Genomic DNA, 25,415 nt, shown 5'->3' with positions numbered 1-25,415 from the left:
CCCATTATCTTTAACGAGTTTAGAATGGGAATACGGAATTTGGAATGTCCGTACAAGTGATTTCTTTTACAGCCCCTCTACGTGAAACGCTTTGGAACAAACTCACTCCTCAACAATTTTATTTAAATAAAAAAAAGGACCCAACTTGTTCATTAACCAATTTAACTAAACATATTAAGCCTAGGCATCATTTTGTGTTTTAAGACAACACACAATAAATGTCTCGAGAGTTCAACCTTTTATGTGTCACGTTAAACCTAATTAATAATACTCATACCTGCCAACAATACAAATCGATACACATACACATGTTGTCATACACAAATTTTTAAATCTATAAAGATAGAAATGAAAATGGATAGGATATTTGTATTCCTTGAACTATCTAAATTTAAATATGTAAATTTCTCTAAAAAATTCAAATTCACTTTTTATCAACAAATTATTCAAATATTACCTTTTGAACCTGAATGAAATATGATCCATCAGATATTTGAATCATCAAAAATCAAATTTTAATGTTGAATATCCAAATCCAAATCCGAGGTTAGATGACCAAGATTTAAATCTCCTAACTAGAATCAGATTCAGAGAATAGATATATGGGATGTTCATCCGTCTCCGCTCCTAACCTGCAATCCTAATAAGAGATGACCAAACAAGTAACATATTACAATACGAATAGTTCTCAAAAACGCTAAAGATGAAAAACCCCGAGCATAAACAGGGTAAAGACAATGGTCGAGAAAACCAGAAGAAAACAAAGCAAAAAAATGTAAAACAGCAGAGCCAAGGAGGTAGTGACACCACTCAACAAGCAATCATTCCGTGAAACCACCGCCCATCCCAATGCATGAGACCTCCACGACGCCAAACCCAGGGGAGAAGAAGTAGGATTCATCAAACGGCTTTGGGCGTGATTGTTAATGATTAAATATTTGGTACCACATCTATCTTTTCTCCCTACAGTCATGCAAAACGGCATCGACAATAACTGAACAAGTAAAAGTTCTCAAACATTGCAAAACATTACTCACGGGTGATGGTAAAAGATCTCTACGATTGTCATATATTGCAAATTGGAAACCAATTCAACACTTCATACCACACCAACCAATTCCTCTATGTTCAGCAACTCCTGCGGTTATATCCAAACATCAGATCGCTATCTCGTGTGTAAAAATCAGAAGGTTAGGCCTTTTCTCCAGAATAAGTGAAGAAAACCAGAATGAATAGAATAAATGAACAAAACTAGCATAAAGAATAAACATTTGGTTTTCAGATTGCGGATAGGATCATATTATATGCTACAATGCCACATTAAAAAGAAGGGTAAACTACACGGGAGACCACCAAACTATGTTCATTAATCAATCTTACCACCGAACTATTTTTTGTCTCAATTTGACCACTAAACTTTTTAATTGATTCAATCAGACCACTCTCCGTTAAAAAAACGGAGAGTCCGACGTGTCCATTAATAAATTGACATAATTATATATTTGGTCCTTAATATTGGCATAATTATACTTTTTGTCTTTAATATTTACTTATTCTATCAATTTAATCACAATTTTAATTCAATTAAATAAATTTAACTATCCAATTAAAAACGTGACACGTGTTAATATAGGATTGAGAGATTTTATTTATGAATTTCAAATTATTTAATTAAATTATTTTTCTATCCAATCAGGTGGTGACACGTGTCACCACCCAATGGATGTGAAAATTAAAGAGACCAACTTGTGCCCAAGGTGAATTGAACCAGGGTCTTGGGGATAAAACTTCCAAGCGACAAACCATTGGGCCAAAAAATCCCAATAATTTAAAGTTACAACAATTTTTATTTGACTTGTAAAAGTTTGTTAAGGATAAAACATTAAACAAATTATTTTTTAAAAAAATATTATTTAATTAAATAAATTATTCACAACTAATAATTTTCAAATAAATTTTGTTTCGATTAACAGTTAAAGAAAAAATTTGGTTAATTCAGTTCGGTTAATCGAACCAAAATTTATCTGAAAATTATTAACCAAACTGAATTAATTTGAAAATTATTAACCGAACCGAATTAACCAATTTTTTAATTATTAATCAAATTAATCGAAGAAAAAATTCGGTTAATTCGGCTCGGTTAATCGAACCAAAATTTATTTGAAAATTATTAACCGAACTGAATTAACTAAATTTTTTTAATTATTAATCGAAGCCAAAATTCGGTTAATTGGGTTCGGTTAATCGAACTAAAATTTATTTGAAATTATTAACCGAACCGAATTAATTTGAAAATTATTAACCGAACCGAATTAACCGGTTTTTTCTTTAACCATGAATCGAATAGAAATTTATTTAAAAATTAACCGAACCGAACAAATTTCGTTTAATTCAGTCAATTTTTGAATTAATGATTTTTTTTAATATTTTATAATTTATATAAAAATTGAATATTTTTAATTCAAATAAACAGTTTACAATTAATTTAAATAATAATTTGTTTAAACAAATAATTTGTTTAAGGTTTTATCCTTAACAAACTTTTACAAATTAAATAAAACTTCTTGTAGCTTTAAACAATAAGGACCTTAGGCCCAATGTTTGTTGCTTGGAAGCTTTAACCTCAATACCTTGGTTCGATTCACCTTAGGTACAAGTTGGTTCTTTAATTTTTACATTCATTGGGTGGTGACACATGTCATCATCTGATTGGATAGAAAATTTATTTAATTAAATAATTTAAAATTTATAAATAAAATCTTCTAATCTTATATTAACACGTGTTATATTTTAATTGGATAGTTAAATTTATTTAATTGAATTAAAATAGTGACTAAATTGATAGAATATGCCAATATTAAGGATCAAATATATAATTATGCCGATTTATTAACGGACACGTCGGATTCTCCGTTTTTTTTAACGGAGAGTGGTTTGATTGAATAAATTAAAAAGTTTGGTGGTTGAATTGAGATAAAAAATAGTTAGGTGATAAGATTAATTAATGACCATAGTTTGGTGGTCTCCCATGTAGTTTACCCTAAAAAGATCAGCTGAACAAAATCCAGTCGCTTTGTTGTGTTGCCCATTTCAGTACCCAATTCATCTTTTTTTTACTACTGAAACACCAAAGTATTAGAATATGAAATAGTTTATATATATCCTACAATAATATTGAACAGAACATATTATATTAGTTACAGTTCCTTCATGAATAAGATTAAAAGAAAAAAATCAGGTAAACCAAAGAGACTACAGCAGTAGACACTCTCACCAGTGGCAGAAGTTCCTCATGTATTGTAAGCTCAACATCTCCTACACTCTCAACACTAGCACTAAGCTCATCCAACTCCCCATCTTGCTGCCTACAACCATCAACTCATAAAACAAAAGCTAGTAAAATTGGACAACAAAACTGAAAAAAAAATGCAGGGAAGAGAAACTGGAAGTCAAGATAACTCTATTTTATAAGCATCTATCTGATTCTGATTCGATAAAGTCATCATGTCTTCTGCAATACGCTGGTTGGATGACCTGATTCATGGGAATTTGGGAATTTCATTAATTCCTGGCTCATCGAACTTGCTGTACTACCATTCTCTTTTCAAGCGACTATAGACTTCTTACATTTCCTACCTGATCCAACAAAGTAACCCTCCAGGCACGAATTTTTAACTTGGTTGAAAAAATAAAACGAATAAATAAATAATTTTGATTTAAAAAAAATGTTTTGGGAGTCGTCATTGATCTTTTGGGGTTAGGTAGGTCAAATACCTGAAAAAACAATCTTTTAAAATAGTTTTGAATAAAACATAATTTAAAAGATAAAATTGATCTGCTATAACCAAAATTTTTAGTAAAACAGGATTCGTGGTCGATTACGTTTAGGGAAGTATTAACATCCCTATAACGCCCAAAATTGGTACTTTATTAATTATAAATTGTCTCTATTATTGGAAATTTAAAATTTCAAAGATATATTTAATTCATAATATTGTTATTTAAAATTTATAATTTTATGAAAATATATTAATTTAAATATAAATAATATATTTATTTATTTAGAAATATCAGAAAAGAACTTCTAGGTGTTTTAAGACAGCTCTTTTCTTCGATATTAAAAAATAAATAAAATGTTTCTTAAACATTAGTATATTTTATAGGATAAAAAATATCAGAAAACGAACTTCTAGGTGCTTTAAGACAGTCCTTTTCTTTAATATTATTAAAATAGGATTATATTTTTTATATAAAAATAATTTATATAAAGGAAAAGTAAAATAAAATATATATTATTTCTTATATATATATTTATAATAATAATATTTTAAATATATTGATAATAAACATATAAAATTAAAACAATAACTAAAATAAATGAAATTAAAAATAATAAACTAATAATTTAAAGTTAATGACTAAATTAAAATATATTGGAATTAAGCATCCTAATTCGTAATTAATTACTTGAAATTTCAGTGGCTAAACATGATATTCTACCCCTTTATTAATTTAGTGACTAAATTAAAATTATGTAAAATTTGAACATCAATTTAAAATAAATTAAAACATGATGTTCAGGATTAAAATATTAATTTCTAAAATTAAAGGACTAAATCTATTATTTACTTAAAATATATATAATTACAGTTAAGGACTAAAATACATGTATGTAAAATTCGAAAACCGAATTAAAATAATATAAAATTTGATTTAGTGACTAAAATATAAAGTTATAAAACTGATGGGCTACGGATGGGGTTTACACATATGTGTAAATTACGTATATACCCCCACCCAAAAAGACACCGTTTTGGATGGGGTATATAATCCCCAAATGGCTGGCCCGTAGGGCCAGCACTCTCATTTCTCCTCTTCTTCTTCTTTCTCTAACTGAGAGAGAAGAAGACTCTCTCTCTTCTCTCTAGCTTCCCTCACCAGAGAAGTCGGTTATTGGCGGCAGCCGTCTGCCGCCGCCGTCCTCACCGCCGGCTACCGTCTCCGGTGGCTGAAAAGTTTCATTTTACATGAAAATAAAGGCCTTCTCTTTCTAAGGCCAAATCTAACTTTAGTTTACCCTAAAAAACTCCTAATCGGAGAAAATCTAAGAAAATACCTTTGGTATTTTCTGTTTTCCGGCGATGTTTGGCTTCCGGCGACAATCGAGGCTCCAAGGGTAAGTTTCATTTCTTCTCTCTTTTTTTTTTGGTTTCTTTGGTTGCTTAGTGTTCTTGCTTTTTTTCTCTCTATTTCGCAGGTTCGGTGGCTCTTATAGCCACCACTGAACCTCCTTCAGACCGGGTAATATGGAGGTTTTTGGTGAGTCACCAAACTATTGTGGTGACTCACCTTGTAGCTTGCGACGTGGGCAGCTGTGTTGGGATCTCTGGAGGCTTCGGTTGGCGTCGTGGCAGCAGAGGTTGAGGCGGGTGGCAGCAGCTGACTGATGAACGGCGACCATGTGGCCCTAGGGTATCATAACCCTAGGGTTTTTGCTGGAACCATCTATACTGTTGGATCAGGGTTAGATCCAATGGTGGAGAAGCAAGGCGATTGGAAGCATCTGGAAACCCTATAAGGGTTAGGGTTTCTTGGGTCTGGTGGTCTGAACTGGATTGGGCCTCCAGGATTTGTAAAACGGGCATTCGGGTCTGGTTGTATTTTGTAATTGGGCCAGTATGTTTGGGCCTGAAATATGTAATAATTATTTAATAATAATAATAATAATAATATATAAATAATATTCAAATGAAAAAATGAGTATCTTCAGCTGCCCCTCTTTGCTTATTCTTGTGTTAACAAGAATAGGGCAAAGACGAAAAGATAATAAGTTTTTTTCATTTGACTTCACTTGAATATGATGGAAATGTTGAACAAATTTTTCTTTGGGATTAGTTCTTCTCATTATGAACTTTTCCACTGGGGATGACAATTTATCTCCTTCTGTGATATAATCATGTAAAGGTTGAATAAGTTTGCTCCTTCTTCAGATGAGTTTTTCTCATTATGAACACTTCTGAAAATATTGATGCTGGTCTATCTCCTTCTGTGATAGAGTCATACAAAAGGTTGAACAAGCTCTTCTCATTATGAACTTCTTCTTCCTTCTTCAGATGAGTTCTTCTTATTATGAACTTTCTCTGGAAAAGTTGATGCTGATCTATCTCCTTTTGTGATAGAGTCATACAAAAGGTTGAACAAGCTCTTCTCATTATTAACTTCTTCTTCCTTCTTCAGATGAGTTCTTCTTATTATGAACTTTCTCTGGAAAAGTTGATGATGATCTATCTCTTTTATGATAGAGTCATACAAAAGGTTGAACAAGCTCTTCTCATTATGAACTTCTTCTTCCTTCTTCAGATGAGTTCTTCTTATTATGAACTTTCTCTGGAAAAGTTGATGTTGATTTATCTTCTTTTGTGATAGAATCATGCAAAAGGTTGAATAAGTTCTTCTCATTATGAACTTCTTCTTCTTCTTCAGATAAGTTGTTCTCATTATGAACTTTCTCTGGAAAATTTGATCCATCGAGTGATGAATTCAAACAAAAGGTTTGAACAAATTCTTCTCATTATGAATTTCTTCTTCCTTCTTCAGATGAGTTCTTCTCATTATGTACACTTCTGAAAATGTTGATCCATTGTTATGGATTTGAACAAAAGGTTGAACAAGTTCTTCTCATTATGAACTTCCTCTTCCTTCTTCATATGAGTTCTTCTCACTATGAACTCTACCTGGAATGTTGATCCATTGAGTAATGTATTCAAATCTTTTCTAAAATCTTTGAATTTCCTGTCAAATATTTAACATGGATAAAATCTTTGCACCTATTTTGCAAATGTCTAAATATGATGCATGAATGTTAAGTTCATCTTTATTTGATTTCAAAGTGGTGAACTTGATCTTTCTTCAATTGTGTAGAAATCCAATAAATCTTTCCTCTTTGAATGAAGAATCTATCATCTTTGAAGAGAGTAGATGTAGATATGCTTAAACTCAATGGTACAGGCCCTTGAAAAGTTTGTACTCATGTGACATGTTGATTCTGATAACTACTCATCTGATTATGAAGTGATTTTTCAGGATGATTTCACATATATTGATAATTCTTCTGATACCAAGGAAATCCTGAATCCTGATTCTGGTGAGGAGAGTAAACTGTTATACTTGACGAAAATGGGATACTCAGATGTTGAATCTTCAATAGTTGTATAGATGTGTTCCTGATTCATCAATTGCAGAGTTGACATATTTTATATGTGCTGCTCAAATGGTTAAGGCTGCTGATGCACTTCTTCCAGTAAAAGATAGGAAGCCATTATGCAATGATCCCAATTACAAGAAAAGGCGAAACTTGGGCTATGCTTTTCTTAGAAAAAGAATAAGCAGAGCTAGCTTGAAAAGAAACTTCTTAATGAAGACAATCATGCAATTCATCTTCCTAATCCAATGATTGGTTTTGGAGTTCCTACCGAACCAGATCAGATAACTCAAAGAACACTTCCAGAAGATGCTATTGGGCATACTTATTTCTATTATGAAAACATGGTGCTTACTCCAGTTGGTGTTTGGACCAAAATGTCATGGTACTTATACGATGTAGAGCCAAAATTTGTAGATTCGAAGCTTTTTTTTGTACTGATGCACGGAAAAGGTGTTATATTCATAATCTGCCAATTGAGAATAGATTTCCTCTTGTTCCACTTCCAAATAACTTTATGATGGTAATAATTTGTTTGCTTTTCAACAATGATTGCAAACGTTGATAAGACTTACTTTGGATTCCATGCACTTAAGAGTATTAACATAAAGTGATATTCAGAAATCTTTAGCTTATTTCAAAATTATGTTAATCCATTTACAAAATAAAAGAATAAATTGAATTTCAAAAATAAATTGAATCTAAAAAAAATTGAATTTAGAGAAAATAAACTTAGAATTTATTAATAAATAGATAGAATTGTATTCAAAGTTATGGCAAGCATAGGAATGATAAAAATTCAAATAACTCAACAAATTATTAGCATAAGTATTTCTAAATTAATCAAATTGATACAATTTAGAGCATTGATGTAAGCTAATATCTGGAAGATCTCAAACATTGCCAGAATGCTTGTAGATGTAAAGTTCCTCCCAAAATATCAAACTCTTAAGAGGGTTCAATTGCCAGATGCCTAATATCAACATGCATTTAAGCCGCTCTTTCAGTTTTCAATTCAAATCCTTCCTTTGGTTGCAAGACGCCCTTTGCGGGTTTTCATCTTGACCCTCCTTTTTTTCAACATTTTTTTCTTCTTTTTTTTCTTCTTTTGTTTTCTTCAAGCATAATATTTCTTGACAGAATCTGAGTTTATTGGGTTTCTCAGAACTTTTCCATCCATTTCTGCCAAGATCAAAGCTCCTCCAGAAAAGGCCTTCTTTACAACGTATGGCCCTTCCCAATTAGGCATCCATTTCCCACGGAAATCTTTATGTATAGGCAAGATCTTTTTCAACACTAGATTATCCTCTTTGAATTCTCTTGGATGTATTTTCTTGTCATGAGACTTCATCATCCGTTTCTGATACATCTGTCCATGGCAAATAGCTTTCAATCTCTTCTCCTCAATAAGGTTCAATTGATCAAATCGAGCTTGGATCCATTCAGATTCATCCAATTTTACTTCTCTCAAAATTCGAAGTGATGGAATCTCAACTTTAATCGGTAAGACTGCTTCCATCCCATAAACTAAAGAAAAAGGCGTTGCCCCAGTAGATGTTCGAACAGTAGTTCGGTATGCATATAAAGCAAAAGGTAACTTCTCGTACCAATCTTTGTAAGTTTCAGTAGTCTTTGTAATGATTCTCTTGATGTTCTTATTTGCCGCTTCAACTGCCCCATTCATCTTTGGACGATATGCCACTGAGTTTGCATGTTTGATCTTAAACTATGCACAAAGTTCGGTCATCATTTTGTTGTTCAGGTTCAGAGCATTATCTGTAATGATCCTTTCTGGTAGCCCATACCGGCAAATTATTTCTTTTTTTATGAATTTGCATACTGTAGACCTCTTAATATTGGCATATGAAGCAGCTTCAACCCACTTGGTAAAATAGTCAATTGCCACAAGGATGAAACAATGTCCATTTAATGCTTTTAGTGTGATTACCCCAATGACGTCTATTCCCCACATAGAAAATGGCCAGGGTGCTGTCATTACATGTAAAGGAGATGGGGGTACATGAATTTTATCTGCATATATCTGGCATTTATGACATTTCCTTGCATAATCAATGCAATCTGTGTGCATGGTAGCCCAATAATATTCATATCTCATTATTTTTCTAGCCATGGAAAGACCATTTGCATGTGTTCCACATATCCCACTATGGACTTCCTCAATGATGCTTCTGGCTTCGCTAGTATTTAAACATCTCAATAGCATTTGATCATTGCTTTTTCTATACAAAGTCTCGCCATCAAGAAAGTATCTAGCAGCCATTCTTTTCAAGGTTGTTTTATCAATTTTACATGCATTTTGTGGATAGCTTTGATATTTGATATATTGCAGGATATCATAATACCATTGTTTGCCATCTGCCTCTTCTTCCACACTGTAACAATGTGCAGGAATTTCATATACTTGCATTTTGATTGGCATCATATCAACTTTCTTAGTTACCTGAAACATGGCAGCTAATGTAGCCAAAGCATCTGCCATTTGATTTTCCTCTCGAGGGAGATAATTGAAGGTGACTCTCTCAAATGCTTTCACTAATTCAAGGGTAAAATTTCGGTATTCCAACAATTTGGGATCTTTTTTTCCCATTCACCTCGTAATTGATACACCACTAACGATGAATCTCCATATATCTTGAGACATTTAATTTTTCTTTCTATGGATGCTTTCAATCCCATGACACAAGCTTCATATTCCGCCATGTTATTGGTGCAAAAGAACTCCAGTCTGCTTGTAAAAGGATAATAAATATTTTCTGGAGAAATTAACACTGCCCCGATTCCTAGTCCCAAGGCGTTGGATGCTCCATCAAAGTAAAGCTTCCAAGATTCATCATTTGTTCTGACTTCTTCATTCATGGATATGCACAACAAATCTTCATCTGGAAAATTAAAACTCAAAGGCTGATAATTATCTGATACATGACTGGCCAGGAAATCAGCTATGACATTTCCTTTTATCGCTTTTTGGTTGACATATACAATATCAAACTCGGATAATAACATCTGCCATCTAGCCATTCTGCTTGTCAAAGTTGGTGATTCCATTAAGAATTTCAAAGGATCAAGTTTGGATATCAATCAAGTAGTATGATATAACATGTATTGTCTGAGTCTTCGAGTAGCCCACACCAAGGCACAACATAATTTTTGTATTGGTGGGTATCGAATTTCACAATCAGTAAATTTCTTGCTCAGATAATAAATGGCTTTTCCTTTCTTCCAGATTCATCATGTTGTCCCAGTACACATCCCATCGAATTTTCAAAAACTGTCAAGTAGAGAATTAACGGTCTATCAGGCATTGGTGATACTAAAATGGGGGCATTGGATAAATATTTCTTAATAATATCCAAAGTTTCTTGACATTCATCATTCCAGACTTCAGGATTGTTCTTTCGGAGTAATTTGAATACTGGATCACATTTGTCAGTTAATTGAGAAATGAACCGAGATATATAATTTAATCTTCCCAAAAAGCCTCGAACTTCTTTTTTTGTATTGGGTGATGGAAGATCTTGAATTGCTTTTACTTTATATGGATCAATCTCGATTCTTTTTTTGCTGACTACAAATCCAAAAGCTTCCCGAAAGTTACCCCAAAAGTGCATTTAGCAGGGTTGAGCTTTAATTGATACTTCCTCAATCTCTGGAAAAGTTTTCTCAAATTTTGAATATGTTTTTCTTCGGTTCGGGATTTGACAATCATGTCATCCACATATACTTCAATCTCTTTGTGCATCATGTCATGAAACAGAGTTACCATGCCTCTTTGATACGTTGCCCCTGCATTTTTCAATCCAAATGGCATTACTTTATAGCAGAATGTGCCCCACATGGTTACAAATGTTGTTTTTTCCATGTCTTCAGGGTTCATTTTTATCTGATTATATTCTGAAAAGCCATCCATGAATGAAAACATGCATGTCCTGCAGTATTGTCCACCAAGGTGTCTATGTGGGGTAATGGAAAGCTATCTTTCGGACTAGCTTTGTTGAGATCTCTGTAATCACACACATTCGAACTTTCCCATTTTTCTTTGGTACTGGAACAATGTTGGCTACCCATTCTGGGTATTTGGCTGCCTGTAGGAAACCTACATTAATCTGCTTCATCACTTCCTCTTTGATCTGCAACAACATTTTTGGCCTCATTCGCCTGAGCTTTTGTTGAATTGGTTTATATTCTGGACTGATTGGAAGTTTGTGCATCACTATATCTGTACTCAAACCAGGCATATCTTGATAAGACCAGGCGAAGATATCTTTGAACTCTTGAAGGAGATTTATCAATTCTTGTTTTATCTGGATTGTCAGAGTAGTACCAATTTTCACCTCTTTCATTTCTTCATCTGTTCCCAGATTTACAGTCTCAATCTCTTCTTTGTGAGGTAAAATTTGTTTATCTTCTCTTTCTACCAGTCTTAATAATTCAATAGGAACATCACATTCTAGTTCATCCTCACACTCATTGATTTCTCCAGACATATGGGCTGCTCTAAATTTATCTCTCGATTAAATTTAGGAATAAGCATGCTATTAACATTGTGACACCTGCAAATTTAAGTCGGACATATTTTCGAAAGGATATAGTAAATTTATGAAATAAATGAAAAATAATGAATGTAAAAAAATGTAAAGAATGATTGCCATTTGAGAATTTTAAAGAAAATTTCTTATATTTGATATTAGGTGAACTTAACATAATTTCCTTTACAATATAACAAAAAGTTTTCATATTCTTGGGCTAAATATAAAGATTAGTTCTGAATATTACTCTGTGTTAATATTAAAAACTACAGGGAGGTCTTCAGCAGTCCAATTGTTGAGTGTTTCTCTAGGAAAACAAGGGCGAATCTTAGCCAAGTATTTGCCAGTCTTATTGTCATTCATGATCATGTTGATAAATAATCCTTCCATAGCTTCTTCAACTATGCTTTGATCTTTTGTCAACTTTTCTTCTTTAAAGGCCTCAACAAGATGTTGTTCTATATTAACCGTTCCTCCTGATCTGAATGTGGTCTTCAACTGCGGGAAAAACATGTGTTCCCAAGGGATTTCTTATCCTTTCAACCTTGTCTTCTATCTTCACATCTTTTTTTCATCTCTTTGTTCTTTTGCTGAAAATTGGGCTTAAATCCAAGCCCAAAACAATCTTTCTTCATCTTCATACTTACAGGAACTGGACTCCCTTGAAGATTCTTTCCCAAACCTTTCCCAGTTTTAGCTCTGATGCCTAAAGTCTGTCATACAGTCATCTTGGTGCAATCAGACAATCTGGGATGTGGAATTTTGCTTCCCTCTGCAATAAAGGTTGCATTGACAAATTCAAAAGCTCGGAAAGAGCATTCGAGAGCATCATCATTAGTTTCAATATACGGAACATCACTTGTTATAGATGCAATGATTTCTTCCTCAGCTCCTACGCATATTAGTTGTCCATCAACAACAAATTTCAATTTATGATGTAATGAAGAAGGAACAGCTCCTGTAGAATGAATCCATGGCCTCCCTAATAAACAATTATATGTAGGGTGGATATCCATCACTACAATTCAATATTGTACACAACTGGTCCGATCAACAACGGTATTTCCATTTTCCCAAGCACCTCTTTTTGAGTGCCATCAAAAACTCACACTATATTCTGGTAACTTTTCATGTGCGATTTATCCACCAGCATTCTTTGAAGTGTGACCAGAGGCATCAAGTTAAGAGCGGATCCATTGTCAATCAATACTCCTGGCAAAACATGACCATGATAATGTGTGGTAATATTCAAAGCTTTTACTGACCCCATTCCGCCTTCAGGTATTTCATCATCCGTGAACGTTATGTAATTGTCAGCGACTATATGTCCCACAATTCTGTCAAGCTTGTTGAGGGATATATCTTTAGGGATAAAGGTTTGATTAAGCATTTTCATCAAGGCATTTCAGTGTGCTTCTGAATTCATCAATAGATCAAGAATAGAAATCCGTGCTTGCTATTTATATAGCTGTTCAACCACACTATATTCACTATGTTTCAGGAATTTCAAAACTTCATGCGATTGTTTTTCTGTTACAGGCTCATTGAATACTGGAGGGGATTCATCATCAAATACCTTTTGGGTATTACCATGGCTTTTCCTTTTGCTTTCACCTGTTCTGATGCATTTGATGTTTCGGGAGAGTAACATCTCCCACTTCTTATAAAGAATCCGACTTCACTCACTGCTTCAGATGTAGAATCCACACTCTGTATTTTGTCTTCTATTTTTTCTAGAGAAAAAGATCCTCCTACCATTGAAACATTGGTAGTATAATTCCAAGGTACCCTGCAGGTGTCTTTATATGGAAATGGTAAAGGAGTTGTGATAACCACTTTCGACTTTGTTGGTGCAGGATTCACTATAGATGATTTTACATTAATAATCATGGGATCACTTATTCTCTGATTAGGTTTAGAATCTTCTGATGAGCAAACGTCATCTTCTCTTTTCCCTGGTTCTTCTTCAAAGAATTCTATCTCTTTGTTATTCATCAATTTTTTCACCAAACCCCTAAATTTAGGACATAGTTGAATTTCATGTCCCTTCTCTTGATGATATTCACAATAATTATTGCCTTCATTATGCTTTGGCCTGAATTCTTGTGGAATCATACCGGATAAGGAAAGTTGTTGAAATATCCAACCAAAAGGATATTTAATCTCAGAAACGTCAGTTTTTGCTTTCTTTCTATTTTCTTCCTGAATTGCATTCACGTTTTTATCTCCATGATTTGACAGCGGATGATTTGATGTAGCTGGTGAATTGAATTCCAACTTTCCATAGTTGATCAAATTTTGAACCACTCTTTTGAATGCCAAACAGTTTTCAATAGAATGACCCGTAATTCCTTCATGGTAAACACAGTGCGCTTTTACATCATACCATGGAGGGAATGGTGGTTGTATGGGAACCAACAGATAGGGTCGTATGACATCTGCTTTTAACAGTGAATCATAGATCTCAGCATAGGGTACTGGTAAAGGTGTAAAAGACCACCTTTCACTTTCCCTTCGAGATCCTCTGGACTCTACTCGATTAGTGTTTGTTTCTTCTTTCTTAACCCTTGGCTGGTTATTGTAACACTTTTCGAAGTATCCTTGTTGTAAGAGTTTGCATTGTTGACTTCGTTCTCTTTTTTCCGGTACATAGGTCTTTTGGAACTAGTCCCCTCGTTTGATTCAATTTTGCCACTTTTCAAGACATTTTCAATGAGTTCTCCAGAAATGACCAAATCTGCAAAATTTCTGGTTGCATTCCCCATTAGATGACTTAAATAAGGAGCCTTTAAAGTATGGACAAACATTACTGTGGTCTCTTTTTCTGATAGAGGTGGCTGAACTTGGGCTGCTGTGTCACGCCATCTCTGAGCATACTATCTGAATGTTTCGTTATTTTTTTCTCCAAATTTTGGAGAGTCCATCTATCAGGGACCATATCTGTCACGTGGCAGTACTGCTGTAGGAATGCCTTTGCCAGATCCTTCCAGGATCTAATGTTGGCTTTGGTCAGTTAAGTATACCATTTTAAGGCTGGTCCTGTCAAACTATCTTGAAAGCAATGAATTAACAATTTCTCGTCTTTCACATGTCCTTCCATTCTGCGACAAAACATAGTAATGTGGGATGAAGGGCATGTGGTACCATCATATCTCTCAAATTCAGGAACTTTGAATTTGATTGGGAGGATTAGGTCTGGAACCAAACTCAACTCGCTAGCGTCAAACCCATAGAATGACTCAGTTATTTCTACAGATTTCATTCATTCTTCTAAGCTCCTGATCTGTTTGGTCAATTCTTCATTTACTTTTTCTTTCTCATTCAGCTCATTCAAATCTGGGATTAGATGCTCAGCATTAAAATCCCCTATTTTCACATCTGATATAAGTGGATTTTTGCTTGAAGATGCATGATCCACTTGTTGATTTTCATGTGGTTTGGCCTCTTGAAGTGCTGATATGCGGGCATGGATTTGTATAGGTGTAGTACCAGAGTGATAAATAGGTTCCGGTGGGAAACCTAGAGGATACATAGGTTCTTGGTCAAAAGATACAGGATTTTCATGAATTTTCCCAATAGTAGCCTGCTTTTTAAACATGTCTTCTATTTTCTGCATCATGTTGTCTTGTGAGTTTGCAATACTGGCTTCAATTTTCTCTAGCTTCATTCTCATCTCTGTTTGTTCTTTGTTATGTTGTTCCTCAATACGTTGTATTTTATCCTCCATAATTTTCTTAGTAGCTTGTCTAGTACCGTAGTGATGTTGTATTTCTCGTTTGGCCAGAATAACTGTGATTGAAAATTCTTTTGATATTATTTTTTCAAATTTTAATTAATGAATGTTATCTTAAAAAAATTATACATAAAGAAAATAATGCAATGAATAATGAATGTATGCATGTATGCAAAAGGTATTGATCCCAAAAAGTTAACTATCATAGAACAACTTCCATTGGCATACAAAAGTTTCTTTATAATAGTTCATAATTACAGATACGACATAGCTTTCCTATTAAGCTCTATAATTTCTTTTATCAACCAGGTCATCTTCTTTCCATACTTGGAAACTGGATCAACGTGATGCTCAATTATTTTTGCTTCAACAGCTAGCTCCCCAACATATCTGGCAACTTCGCTCATTTGTACCATGGCGTCGAATACCATATTGCTTCTTTCTTCACTTCTTTCTACATAGAAATCAGTCGATTTTTGCCATTGTTCATTAGTTCCCTCGAGAGTTTGCTCTAACTCAGTGATTCTGACTTGACAATTGTGCAGAGTTTTTTCAAGATCTCTAATACGTCTTCTCAGTGAAGCACTCTCCTCATTACTTTCTTTAAGATCACTAGGTCCTAGACGAACCTTTTCTTGAAATAATGACTCTTCAAGTTGCAAAATATAAGCATTAAACTCTGAGTTTTTGTTTCTAGACTGATCCAGATCTTCTTCAAGTTTTGTTCGTGTTTCTTGCATCCTTTGACTAAGCTTCTGGATTTAACATTCTTGTTTCTGCATCTTTGCATCCAATTGCTAGCTACTTCTTGCTATACCTCAAGTCTGGTGTTGAAATTCCTCTTTTCCAGCTCCTATTTTTCTTTTTCAACATCAAACTCTTCAATCCTTTGGCCCCTGACTTCAAGTTCGGCAATCAGATTGTTCATTTCAGATTCAAATCCCTTGAACATGATATTTTTCTCACCTTCAAATTTCTCAAGTATGTCATTCTTTATCTCTTCTAAATCTTTGGCTCGATCCCTTTATCTCTGCATTTCATTCATGATATCGCGGCGTTCAGCTTTGTGCTTTATAATTCGCTCCCTTCTGTCCACCTCAAAATCTTCCATTTTCTGCTTTACTTTCTCAAGGCTTTTGAGCAACGGCTATTCTTTTCTTTCAAATCTTCAACTCGGCCTTTCTCAATATTCAATTCTTTGGTCATCTGTGATGTTGCTTTGCTTGATCCTGATGCTCTCCGGGATTTGTATAGCTCATGGTAATTTTTCTTTAACGTTCTGAACTCACCATCAACTTTTTCTTTTTTTTCTTTCAGCATTGCACATTGTGCTGAATGAAAGTTAACGTCAACAGCCAACATAGCTTTATCTCGTCTCATTTGCTCTAATTCTTTCGACCAACCTTCTCTTTCTGCTTCAAACTCAACTTTTAGGATTTCAATCTCTGATGGGACCACCTTAATGCGATCTTCCATAGAGATATCCTCATTTTGGTCTGGTAGAGGAATATTTTCATTTTTCCTGATAGATCTCCATTCCTCATAATCAGGAATTAACATTTCTTTTGGTGCTTTAGCTCGGATACAAAAAGTTGTTTTCCAAGCTGTAAAGGCCTCCATGATATTTCTTTTATAATTTTTGCTGTGGAATGCAAACTCAGACGAATGTAATCCAGCAGTGACAGGAACAAATTGACGACCTTCATACTGCCTTATGCCCAGAAGTGGTGCATATACGATTCCTTCCCACAATCCGAGCAACATCACCCAGTTGTAATCACCATATTTTTATAAGAATTCCCTTTGGATTTGCCACGGGGTTTGCCAAACAATGTCATCTCTTTGCAGATTTCGAAATGCGTTAATCCACATATCTTTCATAATTTCTTTCGGCCATTCTTGCTCCAAAAATTCTTTCAATGGTGAGTAGTCCGTATTAAAGCGCCGGTATGAAACCTTTTCTGTCCTCCAAAAATGGCTACGGATCCAGACATATAACAATTGGGCACATCCTGAGAATCATCCACCTCCTAGCTTTCTACAAGCGTTTAACGATCTGAAAGTCTCTGCTAGAATTGTAGAAGCATGATTAACCCTTTTTGGTAGCTGCTCAAACAAATCTACTACTGCAGCTTCAATATATCCCAATACGTTCGGGAAGATGACCATACCATACATACCCATAGCAAAAAGATCGAATCGTACTTTATCATCTGGATGACTCTAAATAAGTTCTTTAATGTTGGTCCAAGCAATGCCTTCGCTTTCGCCCTTTTTTTTGTACGGGATACCACCTATTCCTCTCGTACTCTGGCAATCTTTGCTAATTTAACTCAAAAAGGTTGAGTTTTAATTGACCTTGAATAAATTCGATTCTCCAAAGCCTCTTCTATATGTAGCAAAGTTGTGTACTCTTCAATAGTAGGAACCAAGTCCTCCTTATTGAGAGTGAAGCAATTGTACCCTGGATTCCAGAATTGAATTAGGGCTCGAAGTAAGTCATCATCAACTTCGACATAGAGCAAATATGGGATGTCCCCGTAAGTCTGATAAAACTGCAACTTTTTGTTTGAGTCTCAACTCTCCCAAATGCCTCACAAATCCTGCATATCATTTATTTTTAGCGAAATTGGAGCATAAGTGACTAACTCAGATACATAGTCATCTTGCAGACTGTCTCCCCCTTGTCTTTGTAAGTCCTCAGCCCACTGTCTTACTTCTGAGTTTGGAACTATTTGATTTGAACACTTTTTATCCATAGATGAAGGTTTTCCAATGAGACGATTAACACAAGGATCAATGCCTTTTATCCTGTATGATGCTATGCAAACAGAAGAAATAAAGAACACACAAAAAGAAATGAATTAGTTCACATAATAAAGGAAAAAATTAATTTAATAATAATGTTTACCTAAATATCTTTATTTAAACATGCTTTCTTCATACTTTAAATAATTTAAATTCACATGCAATTTATTCAGTAAGAAAATAAATAAATAAATAAAAAGGAAAAATTATAATTCATTTCTCCTGTGTGTACACCTATTTTGGACAAAATTTCGGCATGGCTTCAGATCGGAAGAGTTTCTAGGGTTTATTATATGCAGGGTTTCAGATCTAAGAATAAAGGTACCCGAATCGTCCTTGTTAGTGCCCCCTTGGGCTGCTAACCCTCAATCCTAATCCATCACAGACTAAAGTGGATCGAGTTCAATTCGAGGGGATACACTTCTCTATGCATGACACGGAGAATAAATTCCCATGAAGACATAGATCATATGAACCCCGAAAGCTACTTGCTAGGTCTGATACGGAGAATAAATTCTCACGAAGACGTCGCTTTCACTCCCACTTAAAATGGACAAGCTTGATTAAAAAGCTTATGTTATGCAATGCATGTGTTTGTGTGTAAGGAGAAATGTTCAAACCTCTGACAGACAATAAATAATAAAATTTAATACTTGAAAAATAAAATAAAACATTAATAAAATAATATAAATATTATGAAAATAATAAATATATATAATTTTTTTTAAAAATAAAGAAATTAAAAATTAAATATATGAATTTTTAATTTCTAATTAATAGAGACAATTTATAATTGATTTTAAAAGCTTGACCATTCCCCAACGGAGTCGCCAAGTTTTCGTAATCAGTTTTCGTCCGGGCACGAATTTTTAACTTGGTGGGAAAAATAAAACGAATAAATAAATGATTTTGATTTAAAAAATATTTTGGGAGTCGCCATTGACTTTTTGGGGTTAGGTAGGTCAAATACCTGAAAAAATAATCTTTTAAAATAGTTTTGAATAAAACATAATTTAAAAGATAAAATTGATCTGCGTATAACCAAAAATTTTAGTAAAACAGGATTCGTGGTCGATTATGTTTAGGGAAAGATTAGCACCCCTATAACGCCCAAAATTGGTACTTTATTAATTATAAATTGTCTCTATTATTGGAAATTTAAAATTTCAAAGATATAATTAATTCATAATATTGTTATTTATAATTTATAATTTTATGAAAATATATTAATTTAAATATAAATAATATATTTATTTATTTAGAAATATCAGAAAAGAGCTTCTAGGTGTTTTAAGACAGCTCTTTTCTTTGATATTAAAAAATGAATAAAATGTTTCTTAAAAATTAGTATATTTTATAGGATAAAAAATATCAGAAAACGGACTTCTAGGTGCTTTAAGACAGTCCTTTTCTTTAATATTATTAAAATAGGATTATATTTTTTATATAAAAATAATTTATATAAAGGAAAAGTAAAATAAAATATATATTATTTCTTATATATATTTATAATAATAATATTTTAAATATATTGATAATAAACATATAAAATTAAAACAATAACTAAAATAAATGAAATGAAATTAAAAATAATAAACTAATAATTTAAAGTTAATGACTAAATTAAAATATATTGGAATTAAGCATCCTAATTCGTAATTAATTACTTGAAATTTAAGTGGCTAAACATGCTATTTACCCCTTTATTAATTTAGTGACTAAATTAAAATTATGTAAAATTTGAACATCAAATTAAAATAAATTAAAACATGCTCTTCATGATTAAAATATTAATTTCCAAAATTAAAGGACTAAATCTGTTATTTACTTAAAATATATATAATTACAGTTAAGGACTAAAATACATGTATGTAAAATTCAAAAACCGAATTAAAAGAATATAAAATTTGATTTAGTGACTAAAATATAAAGTTATAAAACTGATGGGATGCGGATGGGGTTTACCCATATGCGTAAATTACGCATATACCCCCACCCAAAACGGTGTAAACGACACCGTTTTGGATGGGATATATAATCCCCAAATGGGTGGCCCGTAGGGCCGTCACTCTCATTTCTCCTCTTCTTCTTCTTTCTCTAACTGAGAGAGAAGAAGACTCTCTCGCTTCTCTCTAGCTTCCCTCACCAGAGGGAAGTCGGTTATCGACCGACAGCCGTCTGCCGCCACCGTCTCCGGTGGCCGGAAAGTTTCATTTTACATGAAAATAAAGGCCTTCTCTTCCTAAGGCCAAATCTGACTTTAGTTTACCCTAAAAAACTCCTAATCAGAGTAAATCTATGAAAATACCTTTGGTATTTTCTGTTTTCCGGCGATGTTTGGCTTCCGGCGACGATCGAGGCTCCAAGGGTAAGTTTCCTTTCTTCTCTTTTTTTTTTGGTTTCTTTGGTTGCTTCCTGTTCTTACTTTTTTTTTCTCTCTATTTCGCAGGTTCAGTGGCTCTTATAGCCACCACTGAACCTCCTTCAGACCGGGTAATATGGAGGTTTTTGGTGAGTCACCAAACTATTGTGGTGACTCACCTTGTAGCTTGCGACGTGGGCGGCTGTGTTAGGATCTCTGGAGGCTTCGGTTGGCGTCGTGGCAGCAGAGGTTGAGGTGGTGGCAGCAGCTGACTGATGAACGGCGGCCATGTGGCCCTAGGGTATCATAACCCTAGGGTTTTTGCTGGGACCATCTATACTGTTGGATCAGGGTTAGATCCAACGGTGGAGAAGTAAGGCGATTGGAAGCATCTGGAAACCCTACAAGGGTTAGGGTTTCTTGGGTCTGGTGGGTCTGAACTGGATTGGGCCTCTAGGATTTGTAAAACGGGCCTTCGGGTCTGGTTGTATTTTGTAATTGGGCCAGTATGTTTGTGCCTAAAATATGTAATAATTATTTATTATTTAATAATAATAATAATAATAATAATATATAAATAATATTCAAATGAAAAAAACGAGTATCTTCAGGATCCATGACTTCAAGATTAAAATTCTACATGAGTTACACAATCCTATTTCATTGTTTATAATATAACAATACAATGCCTGCAATACCCCAATCAGAAAATGAACATCATTGAACAAATCTCCAGTGATCAATTAATGTAACAACTAACAACTATACAGATGATACCTGAGCACGGGCAGTGGTAATGCATCTCCTCTGGTTTTCAAGTTCTCTATCATCGATGCCATAATAAGAAGGCTCTCTAGCTGCCACACTTAGGTTTTGTCCAGTTCATCCACCTTTCTGTCAAGAAAAAAGGTACATTTACAAGCAGTTGCAAGCTGGATTAAAATTGTTCAATTGACCCAACAAAGATAAAGCAAAACCCATCAATCATCAGAACATTAATATTTCCTATCTCAAGGATCCAGTTCAATTAAAGAGGAAAGCTTAATTCCGATACCTGCCATTTGATGTTCTCACATTAACAAGTAGCTCTCTTGTGAGATGTACTTGTTCTCCAGTATCGGGAGGAATCCTTTCCTGCTGATGAAAACTTGATTGCAACTTATCAATCTAAACCAACAAAAAGAAAACATCAAAAGCGTCATCTAATTGAAAATCCCAAAAATATTATTAGTTTTCCTTTAACACGGCTAAAAATCAAAGACCCAACTTACGGAATCTCGAGTCTCATCTTTAACGATATAAAATGGATCTTGAGCTTTAGACATCTTGAAAGTAGAGGACGTAACTCATATCATGCAAACATGCAAAAAAAAATCATTCTTTAGCAATAATGCAGGTTTAAGAGAACATTAGCGTAATTTTTTTCATGGTTTCTTACCTCTGCCACCAAATCTGAGGAAAACCCTGTAGGGAATATTTTTTTTTCTCTTTTTTGACAGTTTTGTAGGACAACAACTACGAGGGAATATAATTGATTGTAGGATATTAAACATTGTGAGCAAAATTCGACTCGATTTGAAAAATTAAATTTTTTTATTCGATTTGACTCAAAAAAAACTAAATTCTAATCGATTTCGAATTACAATTTCATAAACTCGACTTGATTCAAAAAAAAATTAAATTTAAATTGAGTTGTAAAATACAACTCGAACAACTCGAATTTTTTAATAACCGGAGAATTCATATAAAAAATATGAAGAAATATATTTGTATTGTATATATGGTTATAGAAAATCACTTAAATTTGAATTAAATAATATTATAAATATTTATAATTAAATTTAAACAGAAACTCGAAAAATTAACTCGACTTGAATTTTATAAACTCGTCTCGAAAAAATTTCAAATCAAGTCTAAGTTGTAAAATAGGACACGTCAACTCGAATAACTCAAAATTTTTCGACTCGACTTAACTCGATCGAACACTCATCCCTAACAACAAATCACCGACATGTCTTTTTTAAGGACTGACTGGTTTGACAATTAAGGCATTTAAGATTTTTAGTTGCATGTAACCATCTTCGGTCCAAAAATTAACATGAAACAAGAAAACAAAACCAGGTCAATGGGAGATGCAAATTGGGCGGAAAAGGCCAAAAATGGTCTCTGCAAGTGTAAACGGAAAAGCCTTCTTCATTAAGCTTTATGCCTGTTTCCGATAATGGCATTTCCCTGGCTGTTTGGATCGCAATCCGATTAAGCTTTTTTTTTCCCATTTAATTCTCCATCATGTCCTAATTTAATTAAAAGATTAAGATTTACAATCACACAAAAGAATGCACGATAGAATAAAAATAGTTGCATGATAATTGATAAAAACTAATTAAGCCTGTAGCAAGTATTTGTAGAAGTTTTATGTGGCAGTCCTACTACATATATCAAACATTATATATAAAATAAGGTCAAAGAATATATAAATATTATGCAAATGCCAGCTAGATATCTTGTTTGCGATCAAGAGCATGGTCTCATGATGGGCAAATCTTCCAAAGCATCCGACTCCTTAATCTTCAAGGAAAGAAGACATTCTCCTTTCCTCAGCAAAATTCACAATCTGATGGTTCATTTGACTATTACAAAGCAACAGCTGCCACAACAACAACCAAATGGAGCACATCTTTCCCATTGCTGCTATTTTCTTTCAAGTCTCCCTTTGCTTGTATCAGAGGTTAATCGAATCAACGAGGATCCACCAACCAGATTTGAGATTAGCTGAGGTGGGCTTTCTCTGTTATGGTGCTGAAACCCACCATCACCGTATGAAACAAAAGGTGGATTGGTGTACTCCACAAGACCCGAGTCGCTACTAGTCTTAGGCGCCATGATTGGACTTTGATGCTGGCTTCGGTTCTTAAGCTTTCTATCCAGCGCATACTTATCACTGCTACTTGGACCGCATTGTCTGGGTTGAGTTTGGTAAAAGACTTTGGAAACCACTAACTCCCCATCTTTCTCTTCTTCGTTGTTGCCGAGGTGATATTGATGCATCACCCAGTTTGTCTTCTCGGGCTTCCTTTGCCTGCCATAATTGGTGTAGAGAACCAATATCTTTTTGAAACCCTTCACTATCCCACCAGCCGAAACTGCTCGGGTCTTGCCCGTTTTGTGCCACCTCGTTTCGTTCCCTTCTTCGTCCGTGTGCACTTTTCTTCTCTTCCTTGTCCCCGTTGTGTATGCCTTGGAGGGTCGATGAAAGAAGTGTCGAATTTGGCCATCCTTGCTTACTCCTGCACCATTAGGTCTATTTAGAATAGAAAATAAAATAAATTTTCATAAGAGACAAATGTAAAATTTTATGTCGGGCACTAACTTAAGACGTTATAATAGAATTTTAGAGGTGTAAAATTAAAGATAGAAAATATAAGGAAAATACCTAAACTATAGGGGAATTTGAAATTTCTAAAGGTACAACTCGACCCAAAACCTGTCAATCATCCTTAATTATAATGTTTTGTCATCATGAATACTTTGAAAGTAACAAAATACTATAATGATCATTGGATGATAAAGGGCCATGCCTAAATATTAGGATGAAAGTAGCAAGGGGGATATCTAAGCGGCCTAATCACATGTCCCTAAGAAAATATGTGGTGGTCGAAGTAGAACCAAAGGATCTCACGTAATTAGGCCACCCTAGAAACATGGTTGGCAGCTAGTATTAACCAACTTAGGTACTTTCCTTGCAATACACTTAACTGGATTCTCAAAAAATGCAGTAAGGCTTTACGTTTTCATCTAAAATTCATCTACGCCAGCATAGATCATTGCAGGCGCCCAAACAAAATATATGTATGCAAATTGATAGATAGATAGATAGATCATTGCAGCCCTAGAAAAATAGAAAATTAAACACAAAAATGAAAAAGCAAATTATTTAAAGAAGAAAATTTGAGGTAAAAGTAAAGCATCAAAGTACCTGGAAGCTTCTCTGGATGAGTATAGCAAATCCCTTTTTCTCCTTCCAGCATTGGAATAAACTCATCAAGCAAGGGATGAAGCTTGCGCAGATCAGATATTACTTTTGCCTCTAAATGCTCTAAAATTTCTTGGTCAGTCGGATCGAACTTCACCCCCGCTGGTAACCCTGGCAAATCATGAATTCCCGTCTAACCCCACAAAAAGTAATAGTATTTTAGTATATCAATCTATTGGGGAACAAAACAATTAAAAGTAAAACTGTAATGTTATGATTAAAGCATTTACCTGATCTTGGTAGGGTATGTTATAGCCACATGAAGGGCAAACAATGGTTGAGATTTCATGGATTTTCAGGTAGGGAGCGGAAGTGGTGGCGGCTACTGTTACTAAGTTTAGAGTTCCTGTGTCGTCTTCTGGGTTATTGCACCATGACATGTCTCCGTTTCTTCTGCTGATGGTCTTAATCCCATCACAAAGCTGATTTCTGTTTCCACCGTCTTCCCCACTTGTCAAACACCCACATACGAGAATTCTAGCAAGATTTACAACATGAAACAAACCAATAAATTAAAAAAAGAACACGTAAAGCAAAAATTCTCTTTTAGAGCACGTTTTCAGTTACCCACTTTCTCTTTCTTGGTGTTTCGCAAAGGAACTTAATTCTTCCACGCTTTTTTTAATTCCCTTTCTCAAATTTTCTGCTTATGATTGAGAGGATATAGCTGCCGTCTGCTATATCCTCCTCGGGATTGGAAGAAGACGAAAAGGAAAAAGACGGAGAGGGTA

General features: G+C 34.2%; 1 protein-coding gene and 1 pseudogene across 2 annotated transcripts; both read right to left on the bottom strand.

The window, feature by feature from the left end:
• Positions 1-571: 571 nt before the first annotated feature.
• LOC120133935 lies at positions 572-21,976 on the bottom strand (annotated as a pseudogene).
• Positions 21,977-22,997: 1,021 nt separating this feature from the next.
• LOC120134089 (NAC domain-containing protein 73-like) lies at positions 22,998-25,415 on the bottom strand. Of its 2 annotated transcripts, none has more exons than XM_039150575.1 (4): positions 25,251-25,415; positions 24,915-25,162; positions 24,628-24,817; positions 22,998-23,938 (listed from the first exon to the last, which is right to left on the bottom strand). In XM_039150575.1, the coding sequence occupies exons 2-4, from the start codon at positions 25,062-25,064 to the stop codon at positions 23,343-23,345; spliced, it is 936 nt and encodes a 311-aa protein (XP_039006506.1). In that variant the 5' UTR covers positions 25,065-25,162; positions 25,251-25,415; the 3' UTR covers positions 22,998-23,342. The 2 variants fall into 2 exon arrangements, with proteins under 2 accessions (XP_039006506.1, XP_039006498.1); XM_039150567.1 differs by having other exon boundaries at positions 24,915-25,161; positions 25,256-25,415.

Source organism: Hibiscus syriacus, unplaced genomic scaffold (genome assembly GCF_006381635.1).
Source record: "Hibiscus syriacus cultivar Baekdansim isolate YM2019G1 unplaced genomic scaffold, ASM638163v2 tig00001799_pilon, whole genome shotgun sequence".
Classification (NCBI taxonomy): domain Eukaryota; kingdom Viridiplantae; phylum Streptophyta; class Magnoliopsida; order Malvales; family Malvaceae; genus Hibiscus; species Hibiscus syriacus.
This window is presented reverse-complemented; position numbering and strand designations above follow the sequence as displayed.

What these genes read in the sequence shown, in the direction of transcription:
- LOC120134089 (XM_039150575.1), bottom strand. Translation starts at nt 25,064, where the DNA reads ATGTCATGGTGCAATAACCCAGAAGACGACACAGGAACTCTAAACTTA. An exon ending in ACATACCCTACCAAGATCAG is followed by an intron (nt 24,818 to 24,914) that starts GTAAATGCTTTA and finishes TTGTGGGGTTAG; the next exon opens with ACGGGAATTCATGATTTGCC. An exon ending in TCATCCAGAGAAGCTTCCAG is followed by an intron (nt 23,939 to 24,627) that starts GTACTTTGATGC and finishes CTAATGGTGCAG; the next exon opens with GAGTAAGCAAGGATGGCCAA.